Genomic DNA, 23,022 nt, shown 5'->3' on the forward strand with positions numbered 1-23,022 from the left:
CACCCAGGCTGAAGTACGGTAGTGCAATCTTGGCTCACTGCAACCTCTGCCTCCTGGGTTCAAGCACTTCTCCTGTCTCAGCCTCCCGAGTAGCTGGGATAACAGGCACTCACCACCATACCTGCCTAACTACTGTATTTTTAGTAGAGATGAGGTTTCACCACGTTGGCCAGGCTGGTCTCCAACTCCTGACCTCAAGTGATGCTCTCGCCTTGGCTTCCCAAACTGCTGGGATTACAGGCGTGAGCCACCACACCTGGCCTAAACTTTTTTCTATTACATTTTTTAAAAAAAACTTTTAAAATTAATTTTATTTTAGAAGAGACAAGGTCTTAGTGTGTTGCACAGGTCTCAAACTCCTGGTCTCAAGTGATCTTCTTGCCTCAGCCTCCCTAAGGAGGCTGGAATTGCAGTCATGAACGACCACACCTGGACTTTTTTATTTTTATTTTTTAACTTTAGTTAAAAACTGAAGACACACACACACATTAGCCTAGGCCTGCCCAGGGTCAGGATTATCAATAGCACTGTCTTCCACCTTTGCATCTTGTCCCACTGGAAAGGTCTTCAGGGGCAGTAAGAAGCATGGGCTCTCCTCCCAGGGAAACAATGCCTTCTGTAATACCTCTTGAAGGACCTGCCTGAGGCTGTTTTACAGTTAACTTTTTACAGTAGAAAGGGTACACTCTAACATAATGATAAAAAGTATGGTATAATTGGCCTTGGTGTGGTGGTTCACACCTGTAATCCCAGTGCATTTGAGGTGGCAGATCACTTGAGGCCAGGAGGTGGAGACCAGCCCAGCCAACATGTCGAAACCCCATCTCTATTTAAAAAAAAAAAAAAAGTAAAAACAAAAAAGTATAGTATATATAAACCAGTAACACAGTCGCTTGTTGTCAAGTATCATGTACTGTACATAATTGCATGTGCTATTCTTTTATATGACTGGGAGCACAGTAGTTTTGTTTACAGCAGCATTACCAGCCCAAACGTGTGAGTAATGCATTGGGCTAAGATCACTAAACAATAGTAATTTTTCAGTTCCATTCTAATCTGACCACCTGGACCAAAAACCTCGTCATGCATGACTATAATTGTTCTGTTTTATTAGTTATTTTTTACAGTGCCTACTTTATAAATTAAACTTTATCATAGGTATGTGTAAGGAAAAACATAGTATGTGGGGTTCCTTGCTTTCCTTGGCTTTAGGCATCCACTGGGGGTCTCAGATGAGAGGGGACTACTGTAATTATAGCACACTGACCGTCCTATATTGTAGTTACCATTCCTTTATGTTTAATCTGTAGAGTTTTGTTGATCTGGAGAGGAAAGTCAAAGAAATTCTGTGAACTTCACACTGCGTTCATTGAAGTAGTGTATTTTGTTGGTGTATTTTGTTGCTTGTTTGGGAGTCAAAAACTCTTAATGTGGGATTTAGTTTCTGGCCTGTCAGGCAGTTGGTCGCTGAGCACAAATTTAGTAATCTGACCACCCAACTTTAAAATGGAAGTGTAGGCCAGATGTGGTGGCTCATGCCTATAATTCCAGCAGTTTGGGAGACTGAAGTAGGTGGATCACTTGAGGTCAGGAGTTTGAAACCTGCCTGGCCAACATGATAAAACCCCTGTCTCTACTAAAAATACAAAATTTAGCCGGACGTGGTGGTGCACACCTGTAATTCCAGCTACTTCAGAGGCTGAGGCAGGAGAATTGCTTGAACCTGGGAGGCAGAGTCTCCAGTGAGCTGAGATCACGCCATTGTGCTCCAGCCTGAGTAACAGAGCAAGACTTTGTCATACACAGAAATGATTACTTTTTTAAAAATGTAGGTGTATAGAGGTGGTAGTTGAAACAAAAAATTCACTTAGGAGTTATGGACCTGGACATCCGATAAGTCAGTTTTTATGTCCTGAATCATTTTGCTTTACATTCAGTCATTATGTATGTATTCTAGCCAATTGTTTAGCCAGTAAATGAAAATAAGTTTCTTGGACAAATATCAGAGAAACGTCGTTTATGATTTGTTTATGTTTACTAGGAAACCATCTGAAATAAAACTGTCAGTTTGAGAATGAGCTAGTTAGAATTGATTCAGAAAAATGGATAGGAATGTTCAGGGAAGCTAGAACTCTTCTCTGTTTTGTTATTTATGGGTACAGTTAATTTAGTTGCCTATGAATTGTCCACTGGTTTATGTGGCATATTTTTAGTACCAAATTGATTTCCTTACCATTAGTTAAGGAAGGGATTTTTACAGGGATTACTAGCCAATTTTAATGCCTACTCAAAACATAATTAGATAAAACCAAAAAATGATATATTTTCTTTAAAAATATATGCATTAGGTTATTTGCTGTTGGATTTTGCATACTAGTGTTTCTTTTCCTAGGTACAGGATATATTTTGTAAATGCAAAATGTAACTTTCCCCCCTTCATATATTTCTTTAAATGGAAATAATTTAAAATAGACTTTGAAACAAGTGGCCTTTGCTGTGTATTTACTGATAGTATCATGTAATGCACGAAATGTGTGTGTGTGTGTGTGTATATACATATATTTGGGGGGGGGGGGGCGGGTAGAGATGGGATCTCCGTAAGTTGCCCAGGCTGGTCTTAGACTCCTGGACTCAAGGGATCCTCTTGCCTTGGCCTCCCAAAGTGGGGGGATTAACAAGCATGAACCACCATGCCTAGCCTTGAATGATGTTACTGTAATTTTAGAACCATCAAAAAAATGTCAGGCCTGTCAGGGAGAATGATGAATATTTTGACAGCAAGCAAGTTCATCCCAATAGTGGTATACAATATGTATCATGTATCTGTGATATTAAAATTGTAAGGCGGGTAATTAGGGAAAAAAATGTCTAAAAGTAACTTGTTGAAGGGAAGGAGTAGACAGGGATAATGAAAAGGTTGAGAAGCCTTACTTTAAGGGAACTAACAGGATTTTGGTCATTTTACCATCCATTTTCTCTGGCTTGGCAACAGATACTTGTATGTCATGTAGAACGTAATCTTATTTCGTAAAATGTTGAGAAAATACCTTGCCTTTAGAATGATTGTAGTGATTTAGAATGGTAGGGAATGAAAAAGATTAGTGAGTTTTGTTTTTTTTTTTTTTTAAACAAACCCTAAGAGCTGTTGTTTATTCCCATCTTTATGTAATGTAGCTAGCTAGCTACTATGAACAGCAGATAAGATTGGGCAGCATTTGGTATCAGATAACTAGAGGGATGATGATATTTTCTTGTTTTTGAATGTCATTAAAATTAAAAGTAATAATTGAAAAGACCCTTCATGTAATAAAAAATGATACTGTTAAATATTTCTTTAAAACTGGAAACCTTTTTTTTAGTTTGTTCAGTAGGCTTGCAGAGCTCTATTTCTATATGACCTGTGATATACATTTTTCGTAATTTCTCATGCAAACATCATGCATGTTTTCTCACTTTCTGAAGTAAGAACAAAGTTCAGTGTGTTCTGTATTTTTTTACTCTGGAGGATTGACGTGATATGAAGCTGATTAAAAGGAAGATTACTGATACTACATAAGAGTGTGCTTTGAGTTTCATTTTTAGTAATGGCAGCAAATGTATTCAGATTCATTATATTTTATTCACAAAGTTTAAATGTATACCATTGGGGCTAAGTGTACAGGCTGTGGCCTTGGAACAGAGAAGCTAACTAGTCCACATGGACCCCGGGACCATGGTCTTAATTAGGATCATACTACAACCACTTGGAAGCAGTACAACTGCCAGACAAAATGGCTGATCCTAAATATTGGTAGAATCATATCAATATGGAAAATTGGTTTGTGTCAACATAGGAATTCATGGATGGACAAAAATAGTGATTGTGGTGTACCAGGTTAGTGTAGCTGCAATTATGCTTGTAAATTTTTTGTCTACTTATGTAAACATTTTCACAGGTTTGTAGCTAATAGAAGAAAAATAATCTGTTCACCTATTTATGTAAGTGAAAGTGTAAATTTAAAAATATATTTAGTACTGCTGTTAATAACCCTTCCATTCTTTTTTACTTTCCCTCAGACCATATATTGTGATTATAGTTTCTGCTGAGGAGGATGGAAACTCAACTCCCTTTGAATAATATTAATAATTCTACTTGATGTACAGAATCGGATTTCAAGAGAGATTAAAGTGCCCAACACCCCTTGTGGGAAACTTTTTAGTATCTTAAGTGCATGGAACTACTGCTGCAGCCACATCGCCTGAAGCTTCAGCTACACTGAAACTTCATAACAAAACTTACCCTCTTTTTTCCTAGTTTCTGTGGTCATTGAAATTTGAGCATGTTACTTTAACAAAAACTCATTTCTTAAAAATGATTTTAGATTGCTGTACAAACAATAAAATTATGGCATTATTCGGTGACTTGTGGTCTTAGTTTCTGCCCTTTGTTAAATTTAGCTTTGTTCTCTGAGTTAACCTTGAGATCCCAGACCCCTTATTAAATAAGTCTTTTAGATATTCTACCTCATAACAAGTAAAATTGGTATGTAAAGATCCTGTAACTAGTAAATTGGATAAGTCATTAATTACATAGATTACCTGATGATTACTTGAGGTCCCTTTATGTATATAAATGATGTTCCCCCTTCTAGATGTTTTTCTTTTTCTTTTAAAAAGATCTTATTCTGGCTGTCTTTTAAATAACAAAACAGGAGCCTGGGCCCATAATAATATCTTGTTGCTCTGTTTACCATCATATAACAAATGCTTTTCTCTGGGTCATTCTCTATCCATTTAGGGACTATTTTGGTTCATCGTCCCTAAAACCATTAGCTCCTCCATATGTGCCATTTGTATATTTCTGTAGTAAATTGTATTAGTGGGAAAATCTGTAAGTTATATCTGAACTTTTAAGTTGTCTTGTAATTGTCTTTTTCCTTATGTCAAATGTTCTACGTCATAAGAATAAAATGGTTCACACCAATACAGGTACTTAGTTGTGGAAAGGGAGAGTAGAAGATAAAAATGGAAATTTTCCTGTGCTACAGGCTCAGTCAAGCTTATGGTCTAGTAATGGTTATCAAAGGCAATTAAATAGTGTTGAGTATTCTGCTTTTACCTACATTTCGTTTTTCATGTACTTAGTCACAAATTGAACCCTCTTTTCTATTTTTTTCCTGCTCCTATGTCTGTTTCATTTTAGTTTTCCTTTTCCCTAATTATCATTTAGGCATGTGACACCCAGTAGCATTGCTTTAATTCTGTTGGTGACAGTGCCAGGGCTTTACTCTTTGTTTTGTGGTCTGTTGCTTTTCTCTTGCTAATTTACTTGACTAGATAACTAAGAATTCAGGTAAGCATTAGCTCTTTGTTCACTGAGAATGATACAACTTGGAAGATAATTAATTTGGATAGTTCTACATGTATTTCGTTTGTTATTTCTCTTTCCCTTGTTCATTATGATGTTTTGAATTATTTATGTGCCCATATTTCTTCTTTCCGATGCCTCAGCTCACTATGCATTTTAAAAAAATATTAGTAGATTCCTCAAGGTTGGAAAACAAGATCTGAATACTATAGAACATAATAACTTTTTCTGTGATCAAATATTAAAGATACAATGGCTTTGGATTTGGGGGTGATTTTTCTAATGTCAGTTTAAAAAAAAACTTGTCTATTTGCATTTTTATGTGTTATTACTTAAGAGTATTTCCAAGGAAAGTTTCATGTTATTTGTCTCCATGTCTTTCTTTTTCCAAAAGAACTTATTTTTTATATTATAAGTGTCAGTGGAAAAGTAGGATTCATTATATGGAAATTAACTTTAGGCTGGGTGCCGTGGCTCAAGCCTATAATCCCAGCACTTTGGGAGGCCAAGGCAGGAGGATTGTTTCAACTCAAGAGTTTGAGACTAGCCTGGGCATTGTAGCAAGACCTGGTCTCTACACAAAATAAAAATAAAAAAGGAAATTCACTTTTTTGTTTTTGAGGTGAAGTCTCTCTCTCTCGCCCAGGCTGGAGTGCAGTGGTACCGTCTTGGCTCACTACAACCTCTGCCTCCCAGGTTCAAGCGATTCTCCTGCCTCAGCCTCCTGAGTACCTGGGATTACAGGCGTGAGCCATCATGCCTGGCTAATTTTTGTATTTTTACTAGAGACATGGCTTCACCATGTTGGCTAGTCTGGTCTCGAACTCCTGACCTTAAGTGATCCACCTGCCTTGGCCTCCCAAGTGTTGGGATTATAGGTATGAGCCACCATGCCCGGCAAGAAATTTACTTTTTAGGCCTGTTCAAGAATACATCTATTGCATAAAATGGAAAAAAATTGGTACTGAAATCCTTGACCTTTTTCTATCAGATTTTTAAAACAAAAAATTGAATTTGTGTTCAAATCTGTTTTAGTAGTAGTTTGACTTTTGTATAATCTAGAACATTATTTCTGTATCTTAGGAAGCTGAATATGGTGGGCATGATCAGATAGATTTGTATGACGATGTCATATCTCCATCTGCAAATAATGGAGATGCCCCAGAAGACCGGGATTACATGGATACTCTCCCACCAACAGTTGGTGATGATGTCGGTAAAGGAGCGGCACCAAATGTTGTCTATACGTATACTGGAAAGAGGATTGCATTATATATTGGAAATCTAACATGGGTGAGTGAAGTTAATATATGAATTAAATTATTGGTAATTGATTTTGAACTGCTCTAGTAATTAATGTTTTTCTCCAGATTTTTATAAGTTTGAAGTTACTGTGTTTGTTTTTCTATATGTGTTTGCTTGTCCAGTGAAGAGGGAAATACAGATATCTTTGCAACATCATTAATTCCAGTTCTTCTAGTTTTGAGTTTTGTGGTCATTCAGCTTTTCTTTTTGGAGATACTAGTTAAATATAGTTAAATTAGTTTTGTCTTCAGTTACCTTTTTTATGCTACCACTTTACCTTGCTTCAGATAGCCCAATTTCACTAAAAATAATGCTCACATGGGGTCTCAAACCAGGATTCAAGTGTAAAAGGCAAGAGACATAGTGTCACTCCTGGTTTAAAAATAGTGTCCATTTAATTTGTATTACAAATTTGAGTTTTATTTCTGCTCTTAAATTTGAAATCTGATTTATAGAAGCACTGCTGTATGTATTATATTTTAATTTGGGTTGTCATGAGACTAAGATTATTGATTTAGAGCTTCATTAAATGCACATATGTATATTTATATTTTTATTAACATGACATTTTAAATATCATTAAAATAGTCCTATAGAATTTTTATATCTCTACTTAGTTATTATGTATACTTAAAAGTTAAAAACTTGTATATCCAAAAATCAGTAAAATTTGGCACCGTTGCATTTCCTTAATAACACTGTATTTTTAACCTTTTTATTTACATTTCTTTTTTTGGTGGAGGAGACAGAATTTGCAAAACTATCACCCAGGCTGGAGGACAGTGGTGTAATCATAGCTCACTGAAGCCTCAAATTCTTGGACTCAAGTGATCCTCCTGTGTCAGCCTCTTAAGTAGCTAGGAACACAGACATGTGTCACTACACCTGGCTAATTAAAAAAACAACAAAAACTTGTAGAGCTGACTTCTTGCTATATTGCTTCAGGCTGGCCTCAAATTCCTGGCCTCAAGCTATCCTCCTAACCAAGCCTGTTAAAGTGCTGGCATTATGGTGTCCAGCCTATTCACATTTCTTTTAAAACTAATTTGTAACACATCTCCCACCACCCAGTCTGAGTATTCTATAGTATTGGAAACAGTAGCAGTGTAGTTATGTAAGTATGGTTGCTAAGTAAGTATTTGGATCTTAGCTCCACCATCTATTATTAGTTTTGTCACCTTGGGCAAACTCTAACTTCTATTGTATCATGTGTAAAATGAGGATAATAATAGGGTTTATAGGGTTGTTATAAGAGTTAAATAGTTAATACATAAAGTGTATGGTAAATATTAAATACATGTTAGTTTTTTCTTGTCTATGTTTTAATTCAAAAACAAGATGAAATTCAAAATATTTTCCTTTAATGGGAGGAAGTGAAATTGGTTTTATTCACAATTTAAAATCATAGCAATTTAAAGCTGTAAGGGACCAGAAACTCTTGAGAGTCAAATCCTATTGTAACCCCAAGGGTACCGTCTAGTTTCTGAAATATGTATCAGGGAATGAAGTTAGGTTCCCGGATGTTTTTTGTGCTGTTTAAAAATTGGAGCCTGACTGGCCGTAACTAGACTTAGATTTGCACTCAGCATTTATTTTGTATGTCCCAAATTTCCCCTTAAAAACTAAACTGGGATAATAAAAATCTTGGTTATATTTTAATGGTTAATAAGGGGAAAAATATCTTGCAGTGGACAACAGATGAAGACTTAACTGAAGCAGTTCATTCTTTGGGAGTAAATGATATTTTGGAGATAAAATTTTTTGAAAATCGGGCAAACGGCCAGTCAAAGGGGTAAGATTTTTTTCTTTCTTTTTGATTTAGTAGCTAGTGATACAGTTTTTAACAAGTTAACTTTCCTTTAAGTTAATGTTAATTACGCGTGCATACAACACATGATTGTTTACATTGGAAGGAGGTTCTTGAACAGAGATTAGTACTGTTCACTTTATGTACCCTATTACCTAGCACACTAAAACCAATAGAATGGAGATGTGGACAGATCTATTTTCTGATTTTCCCAAGTTTGTTCCATCTGTGGTTGAAATGGTTGTTGAAATCACAGTTTAGGAACCATTACTCTCCCTGTGATTAAGAGATGGGAGAAGATGGGCAGCTGAATACTGTGTGTTGCATGAATGTTTTGCTGTATTTCACTAGTAAACTATACAAGTGAGATAGGATCAGAATGAGAACATTATAAAATATAGATATCCAAAAGTAAGAAAATAAAATGCCACTATCCTACCGTCCGTTGATGTTTACTTTTAACATTTTAGTGAAGATTCTTTTGGGCTTTTTCCTAAAAATAAATAAATTAATTAATGGAATTATAATTCATGTGTTTATATGTTTGATATAAGGAATAAAAATAAATACACATCTCTAATGTCTAATTCTTTCGCATCATAGCTGGTATACTACCATAATTTACCTCTTATTTTTAGTTATCATGGTTGTTTCCACCTTTGCCTATTGTAAATAATGTTGCAGCAGACATCATTTTATATAAGTCTTGGTACAGATTTTGGATTTTCTTTTAAGGATAAATTGTTAGATGCAAAATGATAAAGAATATGCTTATTTCATATATTGCTTAGTTATCTTAGAAGGTTATACCACGTTATACTAAACTGAGAATATTTTCAAAATGTATGCGGAGTCTGAACACTTCTCACTAACTTCACTTACACCAGTTGGTCAAAGCCACTATCATCTCTCACTTAAACTTGGCAGTAGCTTCCTAACTGGAAGTATAGACTGCCCCCTACAGTCTATGCTCCACATTATAGAAGTTCTAAAAAAAAAAAAATGACATTCTTTCTGCTCAGAATCTTCTCATGGCTTCCTCTCTGTCTCAGTCTTTACCATTGTCTACAAAGTACTTTGTGATCTGTTTTCCCACCACCTTTCTAACCCTATCCTACCACTCTCTTGCAGCCACATTAGTCTCTTTGCTGTTTGCCAGACCAATTCCTACCTAGAACCTTTAGCTGTTTTCTCTTCTTGGTTTACTTTTCCCCCTCAAATATCTACATGGCTTACTCTTTCACTTCATTCAGAACTCAAAATGTTCAAGAGTTTTCTTCCATGACCACCTTGTGCAAAGTAGCACCTTCCTATCCTGTTTCCTTTATTTCCACTCTGATATATTTTACTTGTTTGTTGTCTCTTCCAAGACTTTAAGCTTAATGAGAGCAGAGATTTTTTGTTCACTGTTACATCTCCAGCTCTAGAATGGTACGTTGCTTATAAGAAGTGCTTAATAAATATTTGTTAAATTAATTTAGTTGTTTCTAAATGCTGTGACCCAAGATAATCCTGGTGCAAACAGCAGAACTTGTTGACTGGAATAAGAAGTATAGTTTACAAGATCATATTGAACATTAGGGGGAAAAGAACTTAAGCTTCTTAAGCTACTAAGATCCTCCCTCCCTCAAATAATTTAGAATATCCTGTAACTGTACAAATTGGTAATCATTCTGATTATTTTAAATTTATTTTTCTTATTGAGGTATAATTCACATGTCATAAAATGCACCCTTTTAAAATGTACAATTCAGGATACTTATTGTATTTATGAAGTTTGGCAAACATTACCACTGTCTCATTCCAGAACATTTCATCACCCCAAGAAGAAACCTTGTACCCGATTAGCAGTCACTCCCATTTCCTATCTGCTGGTAACCGCTAATGTGCTCTGGATATGCCTGTTCTGGACATTTCATCTAAATGGAATCATAAAATATGTAGTCCTGTGTGACTGGCTTTTTTCCTTAGCATAATGATTTTAAGGTTCATCCATGTTGAAGCATGCCTCAGCATTTTTTTTTTTATGGCTGAATAATACTCCACTACACGGATATAGCACTTTCTTCTTTTAATCTATCAGTTGATGGACATCTAGGTTAATTCCACCTTTGGCTATTAAGGAAACTGCCCCTGTGAATATTTGTGTACCCATTTTGCATGAATGTGTTATTTTCAGTTCTGTTGGATGTGTACCTAGGAATGGAATTACTGGGTTATATGGTAACTCTGTGTTTAAACTTTTGAGGAATTACCAGATTATTTGCCAGAGCCATTGTGCCATTTTATTAATACGTGCTCATCAGCAATGTGCAAAGGTTTCAGTTTCTCCACATCTTTATTTATTTATTTATTTATTTATTTATTGAGACAGTCTCACTCCGTCGCCCAGGCTGGAAGTGCAGTGGCAGGATCTCGGCTCACTGCAACCTCTGCCTCCCAGGTTCAAGCGATTCTCATGTCTCAGCTTCCTGCGTAGCTGGGACTACAGGCGTGTGCCACCACACCCGGCTAGTTTTTGTATTTTTAGTAGAGATGGGGTTTCACCATGTTGGTCAGGCTTGCCTTGGCCTCATGATCCGCCTGCCTTGGCCTCCCAAAGTGCTGGGATTACAGGCCAGCCACCGCACCCGGCCTCTCCACATCTTTAATACTTGTTGTCTTTTTGATTTTTGCCATCTTAGTGGGAATGTGATGGTATCTGTGGTTTTGATTTGCACTTCCCCAATGGTTAATGGTATTGTACATCTTTTTATTGTAGCAAAAATTGGAAGCAACCCAAATGTCTGTGTACTGATGGATAGATTTCTTTTAATGTTGTATGTTTATAATGGAAAATTATTCACCCATAAAAATAAATGAAGTGGTGATGCATGCTGTAACAATGGGTGAACCTTGAAAACATGCTAAAGAAAGCTGGTCATAAGGGACCTCCTATTGTATGATTCCATTTAGATGAAATGTCCAGGATAGACCAGTCCAGAGACAGAAATTAGGTTTAGTGGTTCCGTAGGGTACAGGGATGGGAAGAAATGGAAGCGTTGGCTAATGGATATGGAGTTTCTTTTTGGGGTAATGAACATGTTTTAAAATTGATTATGGTGGTGGTTTTAACACTGTGAAATACTAAAAACCACCAAATTATATATTTTGAATGACTGAATTCTATGGTATGTTATAGAATATGAACAAAAATGTGTACTCGTATAGTTTTAAGAAATATTTTCAGTTTTTAAAATTATTTATTTTTAGAGACAGGATCTTACTCTGTTGCCCAGGCTGGAGTGCAGTAGTGTGATTATAATGTGCTGTAGCCTCAAACTGCTGGGCTCAAGCAATCCTCCTGCCTCAGCCTTCTAAGCAGCCGGGATTACAGGCATGAGCCACTGTGCCCAGCTGTTTTTTTAAATAAAAGCAGATTAAGACCTTTTTACAGAAGGATAACAGTAATAATATTCATCTCTTTTTACTTTGTATCCTCGCCCCTTAAACACCTTTTAGGTTTGCCCTTGTTGGTGTTGGATCTGAAGCGTCTTCAAAAAAGTTAATGGATCTGTTGCCTAAAAGAGAACTTCATGGTCAGAATCCTGTTGTAACTCCATGCAATAAACAGTTCCTGAGTCAGTTTGAAATGCAGTCCAGGAAAAGTAAGCAGTCCTCAGAGGCTTTTATTAAAATATGTACATTTTAACCAGTGCATTTGTTAGGCGTTTTATACTAGAGAAGTCATCTTAATACTTGGTCACTAGAAACTCCATTTCACAAAGTCCATGCTTTGAATTAGATTTAATCACTGGTTATGACTGTGGGCCTGTGTACTAGAAACCTCTTGTTCCATTTTTCTCCAGATATAACAGACCCAATACTACACAACAATGTGCAAGTTCTGTAGCCCTGCCATTCTTGTCCTGTTATTTCCATCTTAGATACAGAAGGAAACTACATTCTAATTCTTAGATTAAAGGAAAACTATGTGGATATGTATTATGGTGGGGGAGAGATCACTGATAACCAGAAAGTGTTCATTGATTTTTCTGCTTGGCAACAAGACCTTTCACCACTTGGTAAACTGAATATAGAAAGGATTTGTCATTACACATTTAAGGATGTTGTCATATAAAGAGATAAGATGGATGATTATGTAATTAACAGAAATTCAAGTGGTTCCTTTTCTTTTAATGTTTTAGCACTTAAGACTTAAGAAGAAGTATGTTACAAAATTTAAATGATGTAATACTGAAATTAAGATATCTATTGAAGAATTTCGGTCTTGGCTGCTGCAGAGTGCTGGTATTTTGAAAGTAACTCATGATTACTTATGGAAAATATATTTAAACCTGAAAAATTTGAGTCTTTAAAAGTACCCAAATAGATGTGAATGTTTTTCCTAACCCATACTTCCTTATGTAGTTTGCATAGGCACAAGGCATTTGCAAGTTAATATGTTAGAAATAGAGTTGTTTTTAATAATAATGGTTGCATTTCAGAATACTTTTTTTAATAATTGCTATTTATGAGTATTTGGATATTTGCAGCTACACAATCAGGACAAATGTCTGGGGAAGGTAAAGCTGGTCCTCCAGGAGGCAGTTCCCGTGCAGCATTTCCACAAGGTGGTAGAGGACGGGGCCGTTTTCCAGGGGCTGTTCCTGGTGGGGACAGATTTCCTGGGCCAGCAGGACCAGGAGGGCCACCCCCACCTTTTCCAGGTAAAACTTTTCTTAAATTACCATGGATAAAACATGTCTACCTAATACCTCTTTTCCTTTTCTCTCTTTTTCAAGTAATGCATTATTAATGTGACTTACTCTCCTTGTTATGCTATTTTTGGAATCCAGGAAATTTGATCAAGCATCTTGTTAAAGGAACTCGGCCTTTGTTCCTGGAAACTAGGATTCCATGGCATATGGGGCACAGCATAGAGGAAATACCCATTTTTGGCCTAAAAGGTCTTTATTTTTCTCCAAACTTGCTTGACTTATATATAGAATATTTACATCCGTCTTATTTTCTTACCTCTTAAAAAAATCCTTTCAAGATCATTTTTCCTTGTTTCACTTTCTAGCTTGGCATCAGAGTAGAATATAAGGTGGGTGATTTCACTGTAAGAAGTGTGTGTACACTGAAAGATGGAAAATATCTCTAGGCATTGTAATCTTTTTTATTAAAGTTTTTGTTTCAGTAATTTTTCTTAAGCATAAATGGAGCTAGTTAAGTTTGTAAGGATATACTTCTTTGTAGTTGGTAGTGTAATATTTACCATATGGGTTTTATTTAAAGACAAAGACTTGGTGTATGCTTTATGCTTTTAAAGTATAATCTTGGCATATGAAAGAAAATATCTTATTAGTGAAGTGGTTTTTTTTTTCTCTTTCTCCTTTGTTTTTTAGCTGGACAGACTCCACCACGTCCACCCTTAGGTCCTCCAGGCCCACCTGGTCCACCAGGACCTCCACCTCCTGGTCAGGTTCTGCCTCCTCCTCTAGCTGGGCCTCCTAATCGAGGAGATCGCCCTCCACCACCAGTTCTTTTTCCTGGACAACCTTTTGGGCAGCCTCCATTGGGTCCACTTCCTCCTGGCCCTCCACCTCCAGTTCCAGGCTATGGCCCTCCTCCTGGCCCACCACCTCCACAACAGGGACCACCTCCACCTCCAGGCCCCTTTCCACCTCGTCCACCCGGTCCACTTGGGCCACCCCTTACACTAGCTCCTCCTCCGCATCTTCCTGGACCACCTCCAGGTGCCCCACCACCAGCTCCGCATGTGAACCCAGCTTTCTTTCCTCCACCAACTAACAGCGGCATGCCTACATCAGATAGCCGAGGTCCACCACCAACAGACCCATATGGTCGACCTCCACCATATGATAGGGGTGACTATGGCCCCCCTGGAAGGTAGGTTAGTGTGTATCTGTGCAAGTACTTGATGATAAAAGATAGGAACGATGACTGTAAATAATTAGATTGTAGCTATATAAATATGTTATTTCTGCCTTCCAAGAAGATGAGGTGTTTAAGCTGCTACCCTGTTTTAGCTGAAAGATACTGGTATAGGAGAATTTTTAGACATTCTCTTTGTAGCAAAAGTAGCATGCTTCAATATGGAAAAGTAACTACTATCGCTAAAGCACATGTCAGAAGCAGCTAGTATGAATTGCTATACACTATTGTGACTAACTTAGGAAATCTGTTGAGTATGAGTTAAGGTTTATGTTTTTATTTTACAGAGAAATGGATACTGCAAGAACGCCATTGAGTGAAGCTGAATTTGAAGAAATCATGAATAGAAATAGGGCAATCTCAAGCAGTGCTATTTCGAGAGCTGTATCTGATGCCAGTGCTGGTTTGTATATTTCTTGTATTAATATTTCTTATTTATGTTATTAGGAATGACCTAAAAATGTAAGTACAATCTAGAAGATAGGTCATTTACATGTTCTTTTTGTATTCCGAAATCATTACCTGTGATTTATTTAAAAAGCATTGAAAAAAGCTGTGTGTCACAGTGTAGTGGGGAAAATCCAAATTTTAAGTTATTTGGTATAGATGTAAGTCTTACCCTTGACATTTAAAGGTTCCGGGGCCTTATGACAGCTTATTTATTCTTATATTTGCAAAATGATAATGTGCTTTACACACCTGTAATAATAAGTTGAGTTAGTATCATGACCATGAAAGTCTTTTGCAAATGGTGAAACAGTAAAAGAAGACATTGCCTTGCATAGTTATTTTATAGCACAGTACTTTTGTAAAATGCCTTATCACTCTTATCTCAAGTGGTTTGATGGTATTTTGAAAACAAAATTTGTTTGACTTGAAACTCTTTCCTTTCCCTCACAGGTGATTATGGGAGTGCTATTGAGACATTGGTAACTGCAATTTCTTTAATTAAACAATCCAAAGTGTCCGCTGATGATCGTTGCAAAGTTCTTATTAGTTCTTTGCAAGATTGCCTTCATGGAATTGAGTCCAAGTCTTATGGTTCTGGATCAAGGTAAAACTTTCCTGTCTCATTTCCATTTAAAAAAACTGTTAGTTTACAAATGGAAAAAATACTGTGTTTGAGACTTTAAAAAGAGGACTTTGCTTTTACTTATTATTTAGCATCTGGAGTGTTTTTTCTTTTTTAACTCTAAATGTTAGTTGCTTGCTTAAAACCCTTCAAAGACTTCTACTCAGTCTTAAAGCAAGACTGTAAAGATTGAGGGACTGTGTGATAAAGCCCCTGCCTATCTTTTTAGCTTCATTTGTACCCCTCCCTCACTGTTCTCCAGCCATATTTCTCCTTTTTCTCTAGATACATCAAATGTTTGACCACCTCACTTTATATTCCTTCTCCTGGGAGCAGTTTTCCCTGCCTCTTCACATAGCTGGCACCTTATTCTTCACGTCTCATTCTAACTTCTTAGGAGGGGGCTTCTCCCAAGTTAGTCTGTTATATTGTTCTTTTTATTTCTTCCATAGTACTTACCATAACCAATGCTCGTTATCAAGGCATATTTTTTCCTCATTAGAGCACATGTTGAATAAACACATGTTGAATAAACATGTGCTCTAATGAGATAAAGCAGGGGCTTTATCTATCCTGCTCACTGTATTTCTTTTCTTTTAAGAGATGCGGTCTTGTTAAGTTACCCAGGCTGGTCCTGAACTCCTGGGCTCAAGTGATCCTCCCAGCTTGGCCTCCCAAAGTACTGGAATTATAGGCATAAGCCACTGTGCTCAGCCATGCACAATTGTTATAATATTCCTAATGCCTACAGAGTGTCTGGTATAGAATGAGTGCTAAATAAAAATGTCTTGAATGAGGGAGTGACTGAATAAATTACTGATCTATCTTATAGGTAGTTCCCTTTTTTTTTTTTTTTTTTAAAGCATTGCTGCTAACTTTTAAATTTTATATGTTTTTGAAAGGCAGACCTTTAAGCTTCACTTGGTATTCTTAGATGTGTCTTTAGTGTACTCTATCTGGTAGTAGTCTTCTTTAAGTTAACAGAAAGGAGCCTGCCTTTGACATGGTCCCCAATTTTGTAATTATTACCTTTTTGACCCAGTGTAAGAATCTTTGTGTCTGAACAAATATGTCATAGATATAGGTATCTTGTATCATTTTTTTAAGTTTTAAAGTCCAAAGTAGTAATTTTTAAATCCCAACACTTTGGGAGACCAAGGCAGGAGGATCACGTGAGCCCAAGGAGTTTGAGACCAGCCTTGGCAACATAGGGAGACTTCATCTCTACAAAAAAATTTTTTAAATACCTGGGCCTGGTGGTGCATGCCTATAGTCCCAGATACTTGGGAGGCTGTGGTGGGAGGGTTGCTTGAGTCTCAGAGGTCGAGGATGAAATGAGCTGTAATCGTGTCCCTGCACTCCAGCCTGGGTGACAGAGAGAGACCTTATCGTGAAAAAAAAAGTAATAACTTAGGCCTTGATCAAGGAGCTTAGCTGTCTGGTGTAGAAATATAAGACATAAATATTATTTAATAGACAGTTATTATTTCCTTACTGTAAATTTAGCAGAATTTGTAGAAGTCTTTTAGGCAGTAAGCTTTGGTTAAATTATTTGTTTTTAAAAAATGGCAGTTCATGAAACATTTCTACATATTAAATACAGTGTGAATACTGTATCAATTCTTTTTACTGGTCGCAATTGTTAGCCCTCTCCTGTGCCTCTTCTCCTTCCCTAAGTATAACATGCGTATTAGAAAGTTTCTTTGTGTTGGACGCTGCTCCTCATGAACCGTATGTTAATAGGTTGTCATTTTCTTATATTTAAGCCCCATCGTATGTTATGACTTCATGACTCTTATATCTAAAAAAATCGTATTGTAGACGTTGTTTAGCTTAAAACACGAATGCTGTGAAATTTTCCCTGTACCTTTCTATTTGTTCATTCAGTAAATACTACACGTCTGTTTTAGGCTACTAGCTTAAATAGATGATGTGATGCATTTCTGTGATGTGTTCGGTTGCTGATTTTTTGGTAGTGTTTTTAATAATGAAATTTCTGGTTCATGCTTACTGGTGAGTTGGTAAATCATTATTGGCAGCTCAGGATAGTAAGTTTAAACCAGATTTATGAAGAATTTTTTGCTCCCTTAGATTTTTTTAGACATCAAAAAATTGAATATTTTTAAGCTATCTAATTATGGAGAGCATTAATCCAGTAATTTCTTTTAGAAGACGTGAACGATCAAGAGAGAGGGACCATAGTAGATCACGAGAAAAGAGTCGGCGTCATAAATCCCGTAGTAGAGACCGTCATGACGATTATTATAGAGAGAGAAGCAGAGAACGAGAGAGGCACCGGGATCGTGACCGAGACCGTGACCGAGAGCGTGACCGAGAGCGCGAGTATCGTCATCGTTAGAAGGTGGGTATTCCTTGTTCCTGTTAAATGTGTGTGTATTCTTAACAGTAACTATAACTCCAAGGCTACTGTTCGTACAGTATATACCTACATTTTAAATGGTCCAACTACTTGTGAATGTAATCTTCTGGAAACATCTGAAACAAATTATGGGTAAGTAATGACAGGTAAATTTTTGACCCTTTTATCTTTGAATGTTTTATTGCTGAGTTATTACTTTTAGGTTTCAAATAGTTAATGGTCTTAACAAAGCAAGGAAATAATCAAGAGGACTCATTGTGTACTTCTAAAATCTAAAAATTGGGATTCTTGTAATCACATACTTAGGTTGCGTGTAATTTAGAATACAAAATACAGAGAGTTGTTTCACATATATATTATGTGTTTGGATTTTTAAAAATAAATGGAAAGTTACTATTCCTGAACTAGTTTTATTTGTCCCTAAAAATTTATGAGAAAATCTGACACAATAATAGTTTATGATACAGGAGGATGTTTTCTCAACATTCAAAGAGACTTTTCCTTTAAAAAAAAAAAGAAAAGAAAAAATTTTTTTTTTTTTTCGAAGAGACACTATCCTGACATCTGGTTTTTGTTTTTAAAAGAAACAGTATCCTTTAATTTGCAAAGAAGATGTAAAAGTTATTCAATTAAAATGGGTTCAGGGTGCACCATGTCTAAAAAATTTTAAATCGTGTCAAGCCATATACCCAAGTTTAGAATAACTGGAAATAATTTTCTTTGATGTTTCATTCATAAATCATAATCATTGTCTTTTTTTCTGTATTTTAAAACTATTTCTTGTGTACATTTTTCATAAAGTGGGAAGAGTTGTCTGTTTATGCTTCATTTTCACATGTAATTTTATTTTTTATATTTGTTAACAGCATTTATTCATGTGAAGAGCTGGGGGGAGGGCACTATAAGGCTTACGCATGTGACACAAAGGTTATTTTGTAAATTAAAATATTTTTTTCTTTATATGTTGGTTGGCATATTCAAATTAAATTAAGGCTAAACAAACCCCTCACAGGTAAATACTCTTTATGTGATTATTTTCAGTAATCATGGGAAACTTACTGAAAATTCAGTCATGGTAATTGTTAGTATTTAAATTGTTATGGGCAAAGTTAAAGGCTTTATCAAAAGTGTATGTAATTCTGTGACAGAAGAGCAATTTCTTTAACCATAACAGATATGCAAATGAGGTCCTTAAATGCCTAGAAAATAAGCATGCTATTTTTATGGAACACAAATAAGCTCTTAACACTATTTACAATTTTAAGGACTTTTTAAGTTAAAAAGCTGGTTTTGATACTTTGCATTTTGAATATGCAGATTGAATATCAAAACTTTGATTTTTATATAGTTTTCCATGTATTACAAAATTTAATATAAACTCAAAACATTCTTTTAATATGAGGCAAAACATATCTTATACTTTTAAAACTAAGCTTATTGAAATTGATATTGTTTTTGAATGTAAAAATTGAATATTGTGTTATGTAAATCTAAACACTAAATTTTAAAGATGTAGCACTTTTTTCCCGAGTTAAATACATCTGATCCCATCTTAATGAAAAAAATTCTCAATATCCATCAGTTGCTTAAGGTGGATTGTGACTGGGTTATTAGTTGAAATGCTTATCTATGTCACTCATTTCCATTATAGAAAGGTACAGGTTCTGTAAGTTACCTATTTTTTTTTTTTAGACTTTATAAGTTATCAGCAAGCTTCTAATTAGTCAAGACATGATAATGAAACGAATTCATCTGCAAAATTGGATGTGCCCATCAAGGGGCCTCCAAACCAATTTAAACCCAAAGTTAACTAATTAAATTTCTTACTGGTTTTAGTAAAACTAGCATAGTCAGCCAAGTAAACAAAATCCATTGTTAATCTTAAAAGTATTTGAGTTAACTAACATTACTTTCTAGTAATGGGTACACCTAACTATATCATGACTTGAGTTTCATTACATTCAGACATTAGCTACAAATTCCTAATGTGCAAACTATTGTTGACATTTTTCTTAATCACTGATGTACCATACCAGAATTTCCATGTTTTGTTTGTACATTAATCAGAATTGAGTTGTAATACTGTATGTGCCTTCATCCAAGCAAAATTTTACATAAGCATTTCTAGTGCAAAAAATTCTGTTATCCTGGATTATTGTACATTTGCTATATCAAACAGTATTTATTGTGGATGTAGACATGAATAAAGGGGTGGGGACTGCAATTAAATATATTCAAGTAAAACTTTTTAATAAAAACAAAAGCTATCTGCAAATTTGATCACCATCATAATAAGGTCTGTTGACCTTTTTAGAAGTTTTAAAATATGAGTCCTTTTGAGCTTTCATGTAAATCTTAAATGGACTAAATGGAATGAGTGATTTGAAAGCTAAAGTGAATGTCACTAGTAAGGCTGTATACAAATAAAATACTAATGTAATCTATTAAAGTGATGATGAATGGCTAAAAGGGCAAGTTCTTAATTTTTTAACTGGAAACTTAATGATCTTGGCAAGCTGTTAATGTCTGTCCCATCTTAATTTTTTTTGTGTTTGAACTGTTGGTAATGTTAATTGCATTCTCTCATTTTAAAATGTATTGGTTTTTCTAAAAGTATTCAATATCTAAGTTCAAATAGATAATATTTTAATGAGAAAATACCAATATTGTAAATTTCAGTATGTAAATACATTGTGCTTCATATTCTGTAATTTCTGCCTCTATTCTCAGACCACTCTGAGCAAAATAAAAGTAGTTCAGTGCTTTAAGATTGTACATTTCTTACTGAAATAATTTTAGTTTCATAGTTGAGTTACTTAAAAGGTTGCATTCCTCTTGTTACTTCTTTGGAACATCTCTGCTCGGCAAATTTGTGTTAACAATTCAGCTTTTCTTTGTTTACTGAAATCAAATTTTTTTTTTTAATACTCTTTTTTCAGGCTTTTCCTCTCCCTATTTTATGAGGTTTTACAATTCTCACATCTTTATTATCCATGACAATTTTTAAGCATTGGATATGGGGTCTGGGTTAAATAACTTGCCTTTGCTGTCAGAATACTTTTTTTTTTTTTTTTTTTTTTGAGAGGGAGTCTCACTCTCGTTGCCCAGGCTGGAGTGCAATGGTACGATCTCAGCTCACCGCAACATCCGCCTCCTGGGTTCAAGCAAATCTCCTGCCTTAGCCTCCCGAGTGGCTAGGATTACAGGAATGTGCCACCATGCCTGGCAAATTTTGTAGTTTTAGTAGAGACAGGGTTTATCCATGTTGGTCAGGCTGGTCTCGAACTCCCGACCTCGGGTGATCCGCCCACCTCGGCCTCCCAAAGTGCTGGGATTGATTACAGGCATGAGCCACCACGGCCAGCCTCATCTGATTATCTTTCTACTACCTTAAATATGATCTTAGGATCGTAGATTTTGTTATTGCCCAAGATTTAGGATGCTTTGCATTGTGTGTTCAGCTTATTAACTTTGTGTTAATTTGAAAACAACCAAAAAAAGTCAAAAGAATATAAAAAATTCTTACATGTTGAAGATGTTTCATTTTCTTCTTAGTGTTGCTTTGAGGCTTATGTGAAAACTAAATTATCTTAATTACCTGGTGAATGATACTGGTTGTAATAAGATTTTAAAATTGTTTCTGCAGCTCTTAGGTTATGTGAGGTCTGCCTTATAGCTCCCAGCCCTGTTTCCGTATGTTTTCTAATATAGCCTAACTGCTCTGCTTCATCTGGATATGTATGCTAGCTTTCATTGCTTTAGCTCTGACTTTTCTTGCTTTGAGTATTACAAAACCTGTCTCACTGCCCAGCTGACTTAATTGAAGTTACAAGAGGGAGTAGGAAGTGATCCCTTGAATGGATGTATAGTGTGTTTTGCTCACTGTGGTTTAAGAATATAGTTTTGTTTACAAATGATTAATGTTCCCTGTTGAAAAAAAAATTCAATGCCAGTGTGAGTCATCTTGCTCTCTCACCTTCATCTCAGTGTTAAATTTACTACCATTGTTTTAGTTTGTAAAATAGATTGTTTTGAATAAATTTTGTCTTGAATGAATATTTAGTTAACGTTGTTTAAAGAAACCTAATAACCAAAAAGGGTAAGGGTGCCATTTATGCTATCCAAATTTTAGGAATTTTTCTTTTGTGGTAGCATGTTTTAACTCTCCATGAATTATAAATAACAGGTTATTTTGGGATGTTCATTTTGTAAATATTTTGGGAACAAAGCTCATTTTTCTTTGAATGTGATTAAGTTTATTTCTACTATTTTACTGGGTTGTAAGAGCAACGGTTATGTATGTGTTTTATAGAGTAATAAAATGCTTTAGTTAAAATGAGGTAAGTACTATGTACAGAGGTAGAAAGATGAAAATATGAATGTTTGGGTAGTGAGAACTTGTAAATATCTACAATAACTAGAATTGTTTTTATGTAATATGTTCTAGTCAATACCAGAAGGAATTTTAATTTTAGAGTTAACTCGTGTGTAGATAATTATTTCTCTTGCCCACCTCATTTCCATTCCTCTTAAGAAGTTTTCAGATAGAGAAAAGTGAATTATATTTCATTGAGTTAATAGTGCATCTCTAAAATTATATGAGAATCCTTTTAATTCAGTATATTAATGTGAAAATCTATAAAAGTGCCCTATTAAGTATTTATTTGAATCTTAGAAGATGAGTTTACCATTAATTTAAAATACTAATTCTAGCAAATGTACGTAAATTTCTAACAGAAACAATTATAATTTGAGTTGTTAATAATGGCTTGATATATTAAAATACAGGTACTTCTCTGTGTGTTGAAATTTTACTTAGTGTTCACTTTAGTTTACAGACTTTATTAAAAAGGTGTAGATTCCATTTATCTTTCAGTTGTTTTAACATCTGTTTACATAGGCCTTTATTTTATAATTAATAGCTAAAGCAAGTAATTGTGTGACTTTGACATTACAGATTTTGCCAAATGATACGTTGAAAACATGGGCATTGAATGTATTTGTCACTTTTAAGCTGGTTTTTGCTATCTTTGTTGATGTAGTTGCCTACTTAGACATTTGAGAGTATAATATGGAATTGGATTATTGGAAATGGGTTGTATTGCCTTCAAAGTCACTTTCGTTTAAGACTGTAAAATTTGTATTTCCAAGTGCATAAATGTAAAGTGTTT

General features: G+C 35.3%; 1 protein-coding gene across 4 annotated transcripts in view; it reads left to right on the top strand.

Moving 5' to 3' along the window:
* Positions 1-23,022, top strand: part of CPSF6 (cleavage and polyadenylation specific factor 6) — a 34,429-nt gene that overhangs the window by 4,745 nt on the left and 6,662 nt on the right. The window contains exons 2-10 of one of the 4 annotated variants that reach the window (XM_008003977.3): positions 6,431-6,640; positions 8,341-8,444; positions 11,961-12,106; positions 12,995-13,168; positions 13,298-13,408; positions 13,850-14,354; positions 14,687-14,802; positions 15,300-15,453; positions 17,641-17,833. In XM_008003977.3, the coding sequence (XP_008002168.1) occupies positions 6,431-6,640; positions 8,341-8,444; positions 11,961-12,106; positions 12,995-13,168; positions 13,298-13,408; positions 13,850-14,354; positions 14,687-14,802; positions 15,300-15,453; positions 17,641-17,830 (1,710 nt within the window). In that variant the 3' untranslated portion in view covers positions 17,831-17,833. The remainder of the gene's footprint in view (positions 1-6,430; positions 6,641-8,340; positions 8,445-11,960; positions 12,107-12,994; positions 13,169-13,297; positions 13,409-13,849; positions 14,355-14,686; positions 14,803-15,299; positions 15,454-17,640; positions 17,834-23,022) is intronic. The other 3 variants (XM_008003978.3, XM_008003979.3, XM_008003980.3) reach the window with 3 other exon arrangements.

This window comes from Chlorocebus sabaeus, chromosome 11, assembly GCF_047675955.1.
Source record: "Chlorocebus sabaeus isolate Y175 chromosome 11, mChlSab1.0.hap1, whole genome shotgun sequence".
NCBI lineage: Eukaryota > Metazoa > Chordata > Mammalia > Primates > Cercopithecidae > Chlorocebus > Chlorocebus sabaeus.